Genomic DNA, 13872 nt, shown 5'->3' on the forward strand with positions numbered 1-13872 from the left:
CTGGAAGCTTAATAAAAAGGTATAATTTATTCCGAAATATATGTTCAGAGTGAAATGATTAGATTCTTCTTATTGTTAGAACATCTAGAACAAAATCTAGTTGGGCTCTTTCAACTGTAAGAATATGAGAAGGTCGGTAATTTCCTCTCAAAAATTAAAAGAAAAATGATTTCCTATTTTAAGTGATGCTACAATCACTGAAATTTGAATTGTAAAATTTCATTAAACAACCTGAATGAAGATCTGTACCATTAGCTTCATGTAAAATCATCTTTTGAGAATGTTCTGCTATTCATAAAGGAGTAAGGTATGAAGGTAAGAATTTGTTAGTTGTATGCTTCCAAAAATAGTGATGGCTATTCCAAAATAGCCATGGGACTGTGAACAGCTCATTGTCAAGATGCTGGTGGAAAGGTGCTTCTCTGGGCTCTCATTAATGAGTATAATGGTGTCTGCATATGGGCATCATACTACTCGATGATGGAAAATAACTTCAAAGAAGAGATGATGACGGCTCTGTGGTTGTTTGGAACTACTTCAAACTTTTTAAGAGATTTAGTCTTGGTTCTTTGTACATTGTTTTTCTTGAAGATCAAAGTATCTGTGTCTTCGGGAGGTGACTGCATTCGAACATACAAGCCGGAAATCAAGAAAGGAAGCTACAATAATATCATTGTCAATGTAAAGACGGCTGTTGCAGACAACCTCCTTTTCTATCTTGGAAGTGCCAAATTTGTAAGTCTAACATTCAACTTTTCTTTGGCCCACTGTGTATGTGTACAGTCAGGTTAATTCTGGTAGTGCGGAAAATGTATAGAATCTAATGACATTGTCCCAAAACTAAATAAGGTAGCCTTTCAGATTTGAAAACCTCAGAATCTTACCTCACAAAGTTCTGACATGTCAAGTTAGAAAGCAATTGAAATGAAAACTTTTTACAGTGCTTAGGCATATCTGCTTTCATGTGTAAGTACACCAACATTTATTTTTCAACTATATTTTCAGATCCAACTATTCAAGAAGAAAGATTAACAGGGATAAAGCTTTAAAAAAAAAAAAAAACTTTTCTATAAGAAATTACAGTGAACGTTCATGTGAAATGAAATGGAAAATTGTGTACTAATGCCTTATCAGTGAAAACTCTTCTGATTTGTGTTGAATTTATGACTCAAATTGAAATAACAGAAATTGTATCTAGACAAGCTCACCCCAAACTTCTAGTTCCTTTCAATTGACCCATGTGACTTTATATGCATGGAGACCTTCCAAAATGAATGACTTTTCAACAGAGCACTTACTGCATAAATCAATACTTGGAATTTAGGTGAGAAATTCTGGATCACCTTGGGTTAAAAGTCATATCTGGCCCCTCAAAAACGTCAGCACCCATGGTGAAAATGAATTCTGAACCCAAATATTTGCTTTTATCTCCAGGATCAATATGAGAAAAGGCATTTGTCTCAATGTTAGACCTAACTAGAATTGGTTGAATTAACACATTTGCCTCAGCACTGTATCATACATATGTATGGACATTGCATTATTAAGATACAGTAATAAAGTTATTTATTGTTTAATAAATAATAGTAAACCATAGTATTTGGGGATTTTATTGTGATGCATCTACTTATTTCACAGATCTATAAATGGCACCCATTGAAAAGACTCTGCTGGCCTCCTCGTTCATGGTGCCTTGTATCTGATGTCTATTGTTCTGTTTCTGTGCACTAGGTTGACTTTCTGGCTATAGAAATGCGTAAAGGCAAAGTAAGCTTCCTCTGGGATGTTGGATCTGGAGTTGGGCGTGTCGAGTACCCAGATTTAACTATTGATGACTCATACTGGTACCGTATTGAGGCATCGAGGTAACTATCTCAATAGAGATTAAGATCATTGACAGAATTTTGAAGTAGTTTCCTAGATTATATGAAAATTTTTATTTCTGTTTCAAGAGAGTAGTTGTGTAGGTGTGTAACAGGTATTTTACATTGCATACAGATATTTTATATTGTATACATGTGTAAGTGTCTGTGATGGTATCTTTGTAGAATGTGTTAGGAGCTAACAAACTTTCAAGATACTGAACAGAATGACCAGTCTTTTCTGGCCCCCTCATTTGATTGTTCCGTAGAAACATTCAGGTTAAGTTGTTTTCTGTCATCTGAAGAAGTACTGAGACTTGCCCTCATTCAATACAATCCAGAGCATAAAAGCTGTCTTTTTTATTTAGAGCTGTATGGGCTATTTGTGTACTTGGGAGAGCAATCCCTTCTCTGATGTTTTTACATATATACTCTATGTATAAAATAGGTAATTAATGAGAACCTACTGGACAGCACAGGAAACTCTACTCAGTGCTTTGTGATGACCTAAATGGGAAGGAAGTCTAAAAAAGAGGGGATATGTGTATATGCATAACTGATTAACTTAGCTGTACAGCAGACACTAACACGACATTGTAAAGCAACAGTGCTCTAATAACAATTTTTTATAAAATAAAAAGAGGAGCTACTATTGGTGCCTATCTTTGGTGCAAAGCTCCTCTTCTAGTCTACATAGCAGCCTTGGCTTACTGTGTAGTTATCTAAATGCCGGCACGAATATATAATATCAGGTCCACACTATTTAAAATGGAAGGAATAGGAAGTTGATTAATTCTATCTTTGATGCTTTAGTTAATTAACTTCTAACAGTGTGCAGATTACTTGTAGAATCCATTCTTGTCCTTGATACTTGCTCTTAGTTTCTGATCTTCTTTTTCTAATTTTCAACTGCCTACTAAATACAAAACAGCTGAGAGGTTTTGTTAAATGCCACAGGAAGTAGATCAGAGTTGGGTAAAGAGGACTTAAAAGATCTGGTGATTGTTGAATCTAGGTTATGGATACATAGAATGAAATTCTATGTGTGTATATGTTTAATTTTTCACAATTAAAAGTTTCTTGAAGAAACTTAATAAGAAGAAATATCTTTAATTCCTTTTAAGATCTTAAATGAAACTGTGTGTGTGAGAGAGAGAGAGACAAAGAAAGGGAGGAGACAGCAATAGATAAAATGCTTGCATTTGTGATGGTAGGGGGGATTAAGTACTTTATAGGACTTAAGAATGCTTATATTTGCAAAGTACAGTTCTTCTATTAGAAGATATGTATTCTGTTAAACAAGAACTCTTTTTGATAAATTCATTCTATTTTTCCATGTATTTCAGTTAATGCTGCACCCTCAAAGATAAGCTTACCAAAACGAGACGGCAGGGAGAGAAAAAAGACAAAGTTTTGTTATAACTGCTCGTCTCATAAAAGAGTTCAGATTTTCATGTTTAACAACATAAGGGAACCAAACAGTTTAAAAAAAGAGTGAATTACAATAATAATAGCTTCTGAAATTCTGTTAATTGAATCTAAATGTGAAGTTCTTCTATGCAATTCGTATGCACAACTCTGAAGCCTGGATGTTACAGTGTACACATTAAGATGGTTTGCCAAACACTAAATGATGCACGATTCCAAGAACAACTACAGCAAATTTGAATCCAAGAGATAGTCAGGGATATTTAGGAGAAATTATGCAGTTTATAATGCAGAAGGGTGGCTTATTCAGAGTTCACTTGCTGAATTAAATTAGGCAAAATGCTAAATAAAGTAATATAGCATTATTTAAACAGTCCATGTAGGTAAATAGCACGTTGTTTTGTAAAGTAAAAGGGAAAAGACTCTCCATCTAACCAACAGCCATTCCATCGGCTAGTTGCTGCTATGTCATTTCCTATCAATGGACACAGTCAGAATCAGGGTATATTGCTCAGTGGTCCTGGTTGAATTTGATGGGAAACATACAGCAGAGATCAGACTCTGGATTTTGATTTGCAGTTTAATGAATCTGGAATATTTGAAGCTAAATTCCAAAACAAGTCTCTACATTTTATATGTTTTAAATCTGAAGTGATCAGAAATGTGACACATACTTCATTTTTCTCTATTTTCTTTCATTTCATTCCAACACGTACCCTGGAAGAACTGGGAGAAATGGAACTATTTCCGTGAGAGCTCTGGATGGACCCAAAGCCAGCATTATGCCCAGTACATACCATTCAGCATCACCTCCCGGGTACACTATTCTAGATGTGGATGCAAATGCAATGCTGTTTGTTGGTGGCTTGACTGGGAAATTGAAGGTAATGTTCTTCTCCCCGTCCATCTCTGTAGATAATTCCTGGCGTGATGACTTTGAACAAAGACAGGACACAAAACTGCAAAAGCTTGACAGCTTTTTACTTAATTTGTTTTTATGAAAACATGGATATACTTTGAGTAAGAATTTTCTTCCTCAAATATCCAATCTGAAAACATAATCTTTTTAAACCTATGTGTATTTACTTACACAGTTATTGTTTTGCCCTAATCCGTGGCATCAATTTTTTGATATTATTTTAGTTACTTCAAGAGCAAAGTGTTTTTTAATGATACCTCATTTTCTGAATCAATTTATGATTTATTGATATGAAGTGCTATAAAGTTCAAACTCACATCTAATTAAAAGATTTATGAATACCTTGGGAAATATCACAGGAGCCATAAGCCTTCAAATCATGATCCGATTTTTAAAGTTTTCAAGTTGCTCTTCTCGTTCTTATCAAGTAATGCACTTAATATTCATAATTGCTTCGTGACAGGTCCTTGTGCATTGCAAATTGTAAAGTGCCTGCATTTTAGAGAAGCTCGTGTTGATTAGATGGAATTAGGTTTTGGAAAACGACCTGTGGGTGAGACGTAAGAGCACAACCAAATATAATGGGTAATCCTGGGCTTGTCAGAATCATCCTGGAATAAGATTAGTCAGAAAATGTGAAAAGCCAGGGTGACCCCAAATTTATGAGAAGTCAACCTTCATATAGAGTGAGGTTGTTTTGTTTGCTTTGTGTATGAGATGTGATTCTAAAGTATTGGAATGGATTCCATAACTACACATTAAAATCACCCTCTTTTCTTAGAGCTGCATATAAATGTATATGGTACATAGTAATATACAGTCATACACCCCACTGCAGTACTCTTGCCTAGAAAATCCCATGGACAGAGGAGCCTGGTAGGCTGCAGTCCATGGGATCGCTAAGAGTCGGACACGACTGAGCGACTTCACTTTCACTTTTCACTTTCATGCATTGGAGAAGGAAATGGCAACCCACTCCAGTGTTCTTGCCTGGAGAATCCCAGGGACAGGGGAGCCTGGTAGGCTACCGTCTATGGGGTCACACAGAGTCGGACACGACTGAAGTGACTTAGCATAGCATAGCATAGCATCAGAAAGATAAATACAGGGGTAGCACAGAGTTATATTCGCCTGCAATGTAGGAAACACAGGAGATATGCATTCCTTCCCTGGGTTGGAAAGATCCCCTGAAGGAGGAAATGGCAACCCACTCCAGTATTCTTGCCAGGAAAAGCCCACAGATAGAGGAGCCTGGTAGGCTACAGTCCATGAGGTCGCAAGGAGTCAGATACAACTTAGCAACTGAGCATGCGTGCGTGCACACACACACACACACACACATACACACCCCAGAAAGAAAAAAAAGAAAGAAAATTTGAAATTAAATCCGGGCTGAATTTCCTGCTCTATCACTTGCTAAAATATGACCTTAGGCAAGTCACTTAACCCCTTGGGCTTCAGTTTCCTCAACTAGAAAAGTAAGATAAAAATATCTACACTGCTTGCATACTGTAGGGTAATATGTAGTAATAAACTCTTATAACATTTATATAATCCTTACTATGTGCTAAGTAATGTTCTAAGTAATTTTACATGAATTAACAATTTTCATAACAACCCCAAAATGTAGATAGAAGCCTCATTTTATACTTAAGAACTCTATATAAGAAATAAATTAAATGATTCACCCAAGATCACATGGCAGTGAGTGGTGGAACTGCAATCTGAACACTTGTTACCAGGCATAAGAATCTCTATTATTAACTACCATCCCTTACTACCACAATGAATAGTGAGATTATATGCATAAACAATAATAAACAAATGCCTAGGATATGGTGCTATGTGCTGTCACTTCAGTAATATCTGACTCTTTGCAACCCTATGGGCTGTAGCCTACCAGACTCCTCTGTCCATGGGAGTCTCCAAGCAAGAATACTGGAGTGGGTTGCCATGCCCTCCTCCAGAGGATCTTCTCAACCCAGCGATCAAACCCTGGTGTCCCACATTGTAGGAGGATTCTTTACCATCTGGTAGTCACACCTTAAATTGCACCTTAAATAATTCTTATTATTCAGATGTCACTAGGCATAAAAAAAACTGATTTATGCCAGTATGAGGGGCAAAAAGTAAAGGCAAATGCAATCTATAGAAAATCTTAACCATTTTGACCAAGAGTTTCAAGGTTCCTGCCATACCATTACACGAACCAAAAACTGAAACAAGTAACTATATCGACATGTTAATGAAAATTCACAGGAGCAGGAAATATCCCAGGTATAATTTTTATAATACAAGAGGAAAAACAAAAAGCAAGTAGACTTCACAAGTAGGATAATCAGCCTTTGGAAAATTAAGGGAAGATTCCACAGATAACAGAGAATCCCAAGGACTGTCCTTAACTTGTAAATGTCAGTGTCTGACCAACATTTCTTCTCCATGGCAATGCCCCACTTGATCATAGCAGTAGCAAGATGTACATGTTCATGACTTTAACCTAAATTATAACTACAAATGTTTAACTGCTCTATGACTATCTTCTTACATTTGTTCTAAAATCCAAACATGTCAATTCACTTTTTCCTTTCAGGTTACTCAGATAAATGTGGATTCACTTTGGCAGAGTGTTGTAGAATTGTAACATTATCAATGCCAAAGTGAACAGTTGTTTAAATTACAGCAAGTTTCTCTAGAGAGAATTGGATCATTCTCCTCCTTCTTAACTGTTATATACCAAGAATTGACATGGACATACTGCTGTATTTAAAACAGATAACCAACAAGGACCTACTGTGTAGCACAGGGAACTCAGCTGAATATTCTGCAATAACCTAAATGGGAAAAGCATTTGAAAAGGAATAGATGTATATATATATAACTGAATCACCTTGTTGTACATCTGAAACTAACACAACATGGTTAATCAACTATAGTGTATGTGCTCAGTCATGTCTGACTCTTTGTGATCCATGGACTGTAGTCTGCCAGGCTCCTCTCTCCATGAAATTCTCCAGGCGAAAATACTGGGGTGGGTTGCCATTCCCTTCTCCAGAGGATGTTCCCAACCCAGGAATCGAACCCACATCTCTTGCTTTTCCTGCTTTGGCAGACGGGTATGCTCCAATATAAAATAAAAATTTTAAAAAGACCTTTCCCTGTAAGAATGACACTAAGGTTGTCATTCAACAAATGTTTATTCTGCCCTTATTAGATATCAGGCTCTGTGCTGTGTATGCCCCCAAGCAACAACCGCAGGGTCCCTTCTCTTACAAATTGACTCTGTCCCTTCATTCTCCTGCACTAGAAACCTACTTGAATGTAAAAGGAAATGAAAAACGGGACAGCAGTATCACAGGATAATCTATATGCAAGCATTTGTTTCCCTTTGTCAGTATCTACCATTTCTCATATGGAGAAGGAAATGGCAACCCACTCCAGCATGCTTGCCTAAGAAATCCCATGGACAAAAGAGTCAGACACAAGTTAGCAACTCAGCAACAACCCTTTCTCGTAATCTCTGGAAAGAAATCATCTTAGTGGTGTAGGAGCACTAGCATTTATTAAACACCATCTCTGTGCCAGGCATTGAATGTGAAACCATAAATTAATTCTCTTATATAATTGTCCTAATAATCCTATGTTACAGACCAAGAAGAAAACAGAACCTCAAAGAGAATAAGCAGTTCATTTAAAGTCAGAAGCATGGAGTGTTTATTTTACTAATGGTGATAAACTGATATAGCACAGAATAATCAGGATCTGAGGATATATTATTATATGGTTAAAAAATGAATATGTACACAACCAAGATTTTTACAAAGAGTGGATAATAACTACTCAAGATTCTTCTGCTCAGATAACAACTCTCATGAATACTGTAGGACTTTCCTGGTACTTCAATGGTAAAGAGTCCGCCTGCCAACGCAGGAGATGCAAATTCAATCCCTGGGTTGGGAACCTCCCCTGGAGAAGAAAATGGCAAGCCACTCCAGTATTCTTGCCTGGGAAATCTCATAGAGGAGCTTGGTAGGCTACAGTCCATGGGACCTCAAAGAGTTGCATGCAACTAAATGACTAAACCCCAGGTTCAATCCTTGGGTCGGAAAGGTCCCCTGGAGAAGGGAATGGCAACCCACTCCAGTATTCTTGCCTGGAGCATCCCATGAACAGAGGAGCCTGGCAGGCTACAGCCCATGGGGTCACAAAGGGTCAGACATGACTGAGCAACTAACACTTACTTACTTAAGCAACTAAACAACACCAGCATGGATTCTCTAAGGGTTTTTTTGTGAAATTCTAACAAATATGTTTCTCTCTGCAGAAGGCTGACGCTGTACGTGTTATCACATTCACTGGCTGTATGGGAGAAGCATACTTTGACAGCAAACCTATAGGATTGTGGAATTTCCGAGAAATAGAAGGTGACTGCAAAGGATGCACCATCAGGTTAGTTAAGAGCAGGGCTCTCCTAATGTCTGTCTGGCCTGTGCATCACAAAAGCTTTAATTTTATTGTGCAGTGTTGCATTATCATGTGGATGGTAAGCAAGAAGTTTGAAGTGATTGTGTTCAAAGGTAGATTTACTAGGAGGCAAAGTAACCTCAAGTCCTCCCCCAGTTTGCGTAGGCACTTTCCAAGGCCTTGGGAACTACCCTAGCACTTTGACATGGTCATATGTTTTTGTAAAATTTGTAAAGGTAAGATATTTCAGGGCTTCCCAGGTGTCTCAGTGGTAAAGAATCCACCTGCCAAGCATGAGATGAGGATTCGATCCCTGGGTTGGGAAGATTCCCTGGAAAAGGAAATGGCAACCCATACCATTATTCTTGTCTGGGAAATCCCATGTAGAGGGGAGCCTGGCAGGCTACAGTCCATGAAGTCACAAAGAGTTGGATGTGACTTAGTGACTAAATAACAATAGCAAGGTATTTTAGCCTCAATCAGTTAAGACTACTATCTCTTTCCACTCCAACTTACCTTTGTGTTCAGGAAGTGTTGGGTCTCTGTGGCTCTTTTATACTCATATTTCAGTTTTACTTAAAGAAAGCTCTCCTTAACTGATTAAACTGAAGGCCCCTCAGAGTCTGGATTCACTCTGTTTATGTTTACAAGAAAATATAGAACCATACTGCAGGTTTTGTCTCCTACAGGATTTATGAAATGACACATAGCATCCTGTAAGTGTTTCAGGTGGAAACCCATCGGACTTGAAGATTTTAAGTGGGAAAGGAAAAACAGAGGTCAAGATAGGCCAGGAGAAAGTTTCATAATAACCATCATTAATTATAAGATAGAGGTTAGAATGTTGAAATTCAAAAATATTTATCAAGCATATAAAACATATATAAATATTCTTATATAAACCTGAATAGAGCACGTAAAAAATTAAGTAGAAGTAGAGGATTTCTTTCCATGGACGGAGGAGCCTGGTAGACTGCAGTCCATGGGGTCCCTAAGAGTCAGACACGACTGAGTGACTTCACTTTCACTTTTCCCTTTCATGCATTGGAGAAGGAAATGGCAACCCACTCCAGTGTTCTTGCCTGGAGAATCCCAGGGACGGGGGAGCCTCGTGGGCTGCTGTCTATGGGGTCACACAGAGTCGGATATGACTGAAGCAACTTAGCAGCAGCAGCAGCAGTAGCAGCAGCAGAGGATTTCTCTGCATAAAAACTTAAAGGCCACTGATCAACTGAGACTACAATTTTAATTATATTTAGTTAAAGCTATAAAATGTAAATTAAAATGTGGAAGCTTAATCAATACACATAGTAACTCTAAAATAATTAGGTGCTAAGGAGTTTATATTTTTTATTTCTAATATAAAGAGAACATGTACATTGCTAGAACCTAAATTCTCCATTAATGTAGCACAGAGTACTTCATGTCTCTAGAGTTTTATAGAAGAAAGTAGCCTCAAAATATTCTCTCCCCAAAAGTTTTAACTTTCATCTTTCTATTTTTTTTTTTTTTTTTGTCATCATGAACTTTTCAACTTGGCATTGAAGACAATTTGAAAGTCTGATCCATTCATGGTTTATAGTGGTTTTGTTCATAATCTTTGATAAAATCTAATATAGAATGTTGTCTGTAAAATGATTTCAATACAAGGACAATGAAGTCTACATTATCATTCCACTACTCACAAATCAACACCAACTTTTCCCTAAACATTTCTTCGGTAAATTTATAAGTAGAATTTTCAAAAGTGTATTGTCAACCAAACATCTAAAGCATTTAAATGTCCTTTCAGCCATGCATATTATGTAAGACTATAGCATTGCTAATTATCAGTTCTGCAAAGATCTCAGGCCTTCACGTCCTCCTTTCCCAATTTTCAACCAGTCTTGTTCCATGTCCAGTTCTAACTATAGCTTCTTGACCTGCATACAGGTTTCTCAAGAGGTAGATAAGGTGGTCTGTATTCCTGTCTCTTTAAGAATTTTCTACAGTTTGTTGTAATCCACACAGTCAAAGGCTTTGGCATAGTCAATAAAGCAGAATGAAATGTTTTTCTGGAATTCTCTTGCTTTTTCTATGATCCAACAGATTTGATCTCTGGTTCATCTGCCCTTTCTAAATCTAGCTTAAACATCTGGAAGTTCTCAGTTCAAGTACTGTTGAAGCCTAGCTTGAAGGGTTTTGAGAATTACCTTGCTAGCATGTGAAATCAGTGCACTGTGTGATAGTTTGAACATTCTCTGGTGCTGCCTTTTTTGGGGTTGGAAGGAAAACTGACCTTTTCCAATCCTATGGCCACTGCTGAGTTTTCCAATTTGCTGACATACTGAGTGCAGTACTTTAACAGCATCATTTTTAGGATTTAAGTGGCTCGGCTGGAATTACATCACCTCTAGTAGCTTTGTTCATAGTAATTCTTCCCATGGCCCACTTGACTTCACACTCCAGGATGTCTGGTTCTAGGTCAGTGATCACACCATCATGGTTATCTGATTCATGAAGATCTTTTCTGTATGGTTCTTCTGTATATTCTAGCCACCTCTTCTTAATATCTTATGCTTCTGTTAATTCCACACCATTTCTGTCCTTTATTGTGCCCATCTTTGTATGAAATGCTCCCTTGGTATGTCTTGAAGAGATCTTATCTTTACCATTCTATTGTTTTCCTCTGTTTCCTTGCGTTGCTCATTGAGGAAGGCTTTCTTATCTCTCTTTGCTATTCTTGGAACTCTGAATTCAAATGAGTATATCTTTCCTTTTCTCCTTTGCCTATAGCTTCTCTTCTTTTCTCAGCTGTTTGTAAGGCCTCCTCAGACAACCATTTTGCCTTTTTGCATTTCTTTTTCTTGGGGATGGTCTTGATCCCTGCTTCCCATACAGTGTTACAAACCTCTGTCCATTTTGTCTACCAAATCTAATCCCTTGAATCTATTGTCAATTCCACTGTATAATCATAAGGAATTTGACTTAGGTCATACATGAATGACTTAAGGGTTTTCCCTACTTTCTTCAGTTTAAGCCTGAATTTTGCCATAAGGAGGTGATGATCTGTGCCACAGTCAGCTCCAGGCCTTTTTACTGACTGTATAGGGCTTCTCCATCTTTGGCTGCAAAAAATATAATCAGTCTGATTTTGGTATTGACTATCTGGGGATGTCCACGTATAGAGTCGTCTCTTGTGTTGTTGGAAGAGGGTATTTGCTATGACCAGTGTGTTCTTTTGGCAAAACTGTTAGCCTTTGCCCTGTGTCATTTTGTAATCCAAGGCCAAAAGTTCCTGTTACTCCAGGTATTTCTTGACTTCCTACTTTTGCATTCCAATCCCCTATGATGAATAGGACATTTTTTTTCTTTCTTTCTTTTTTTTTTTTTTTTGCTGTTAGTTCTAGGTCTTATAGGTCTTCATAGAACCACCCAGCTTCAACTTCTTTGACATTAGTGGTTGGGGCTTAGACTTGGATTACTGTGATGTTGAATGGTTTTCCTTGGAAATGAACTGAGATCATTCTATCCTACTTGATATTGTACCTGAGTACTATATTTCCAACTCTTTTGTTGACTATAAGGGCTACTCCATTACTTTTTTTTTTTTTTTTTTAGTTTTTATTCCTTTATTTCTCATGTGTTCCCCATCCTGAACCCTCCTCCCTCCTCCCTCCCCATACCATCCCTCTGGGTCGTCCCAGTGCACCAGCCCCAAGCATCCAGCATCGTGCATTGAACCTACTTCTAAGGGATTCTTGCCAACAGTCCTAATCTGAAGTAAATTCTCCCATTCCTGTCCATTTTAGTTCACTGATACCTAAAATGCCAGTGTTCACTCTTGCCATCTCCTGTTTGACCACTTCCAATTTACCTTGATTCATGGACCTAACATTCCAGATTCCTATGCAATATTGTTCTTAAAACATTGGACCCTACTTTCACCACCAGATACATCCACAACTGGACATTGTTTCTGCTTTGGCTCAGCCTCTTCATTCATCCTAAAGCTATTTCTCTGCTCTTCCCCAGTAGCATATTGGATACCTACCAACCCGGAAGGCTCATCTTCCAGTTTCATATCTCTTTGCCTTTTCATACTGTTCATGGAGTTCTTGAGGCAAAAATCCTGAAGTGATTTGCCATTCCTGTCTCCAGTAGACCATGTTTTTCAGAACTCTCCACCATGACCTGTCCATTTTGGGTGGCCCTGCACAGCATGGCTCTAGCTTCACTGAGTTGTACAAGGCTGTGATCCATGTGATCATTTTGGTTAGCTTTCTGTGGTTGTGGTTTTCTTTTTGGAGGCTGTGAGATTATCATTTATTAATTATAAAGGAATAGTCACTCTTCCTAGTAAATATATTGAAAATGAATAGGAAAACTCTAGTATAATGTTAGCTGTTGAAATTTTATGGATTATGATTGGAAAGATTCATTTTTCCCCAACCTCAAAGTCACCAATTTGAAGCCAGGTTTACCTGGTTTTTGGTTAATGAATTAAACAAAATAGCCTGATCTACAACTGTATGTTTTGCTGCTCTTATACAAAACTCCTGCTTGCAGATTTGCCTGTTGCTTGAACAGAAGAATCTGTTACAGGGTTGAAGTGGGAATAGGCTTTAGAAATCGTTCACTGATCTAAACCTCTCATCTCAGAGTGGAGACACTGAGAAATGAGGTGTCACGTGATTTCTGAGATTCCACATCAGACTCCAGATTACCTGCCATCTACTCTGCTGTTTTTTCCATTATGTGTTGAGGAAATTAATATATTAAGGCCATAATAACATCATTATACAAATGTGACATTTTTTTATTCCAGTGCTTATTCTGACATCATGTAGTGAAATTTTATTTTTTTTCTTTTCGAGTTGTAACAATGCTTTGGGCCAAAGCATTTGGGAAACTGTCAGTGGTGATCTCCACACCCTTTCTGGAGTTTTTGTTGATAGCATGGTGGTACATAATGCAAAATCCAAGTATTTGAGACCCTCATGGACCTTCTACTTAGTAGAGTCTACATTACATTTTCTAATATCATGATATTCCAGATTCTAATGGATTTTTAATAATGATGAAAGAAGACCAAACTCATCATTTATTCACTAAATTTATTCACTAAATTATATTGTTAATAAGCTGATTTAGTCCCGCAAACCTTTCAGTTAACACTTTTCATGAATATTGAAAAAGCATCTTTTAAGCTTTAAGCTACAG

At 37.5% G+C, this 13872-nt stretch overlaps 1 protein-coding gene across 1 annotated transcript in view; it reads left to right on the forward strand.

The window, feature by feature from the left end:
• LAMA2 (laminin subunit alpha 2) overlaps positions 1–13872 on the forward strand; it is a 706382-nt gene that overhangs the window by 626684 nt on the left and 65826 nt on the right. The window contains exons 46-49 of the mRNA XM_061427935.1: positions 592–735; positions 1732–1865; positions 4015–4174; positions 8531–8655. Coding sequence (XP_061283919.1) covers positions 592–735; positions 1732–1865; positions 4015–4174; positions 8531–8655 — 563 coding nt within the window. The remainder of the gene's footprint in view (positions 1–591; positions 736–1731; positions 1866–4014; positions 4175–8530; positions 8656–13872) is intronic.

The sequence above is a fragment of the Bos javanicus genome, chromosome 9 (genome assembly GCF_032452875.1).
Source record: "Bos javanicus breed banteng chromosome 9, ARS-OSU_banteng_1.0, whole genome shotgun sequence".
Lineage (NCBI taxonomy): Eukaryota > Metazoa > Chordata > Mammalia > Artiodactyla > Bovidae > Bos > Bos javanicus.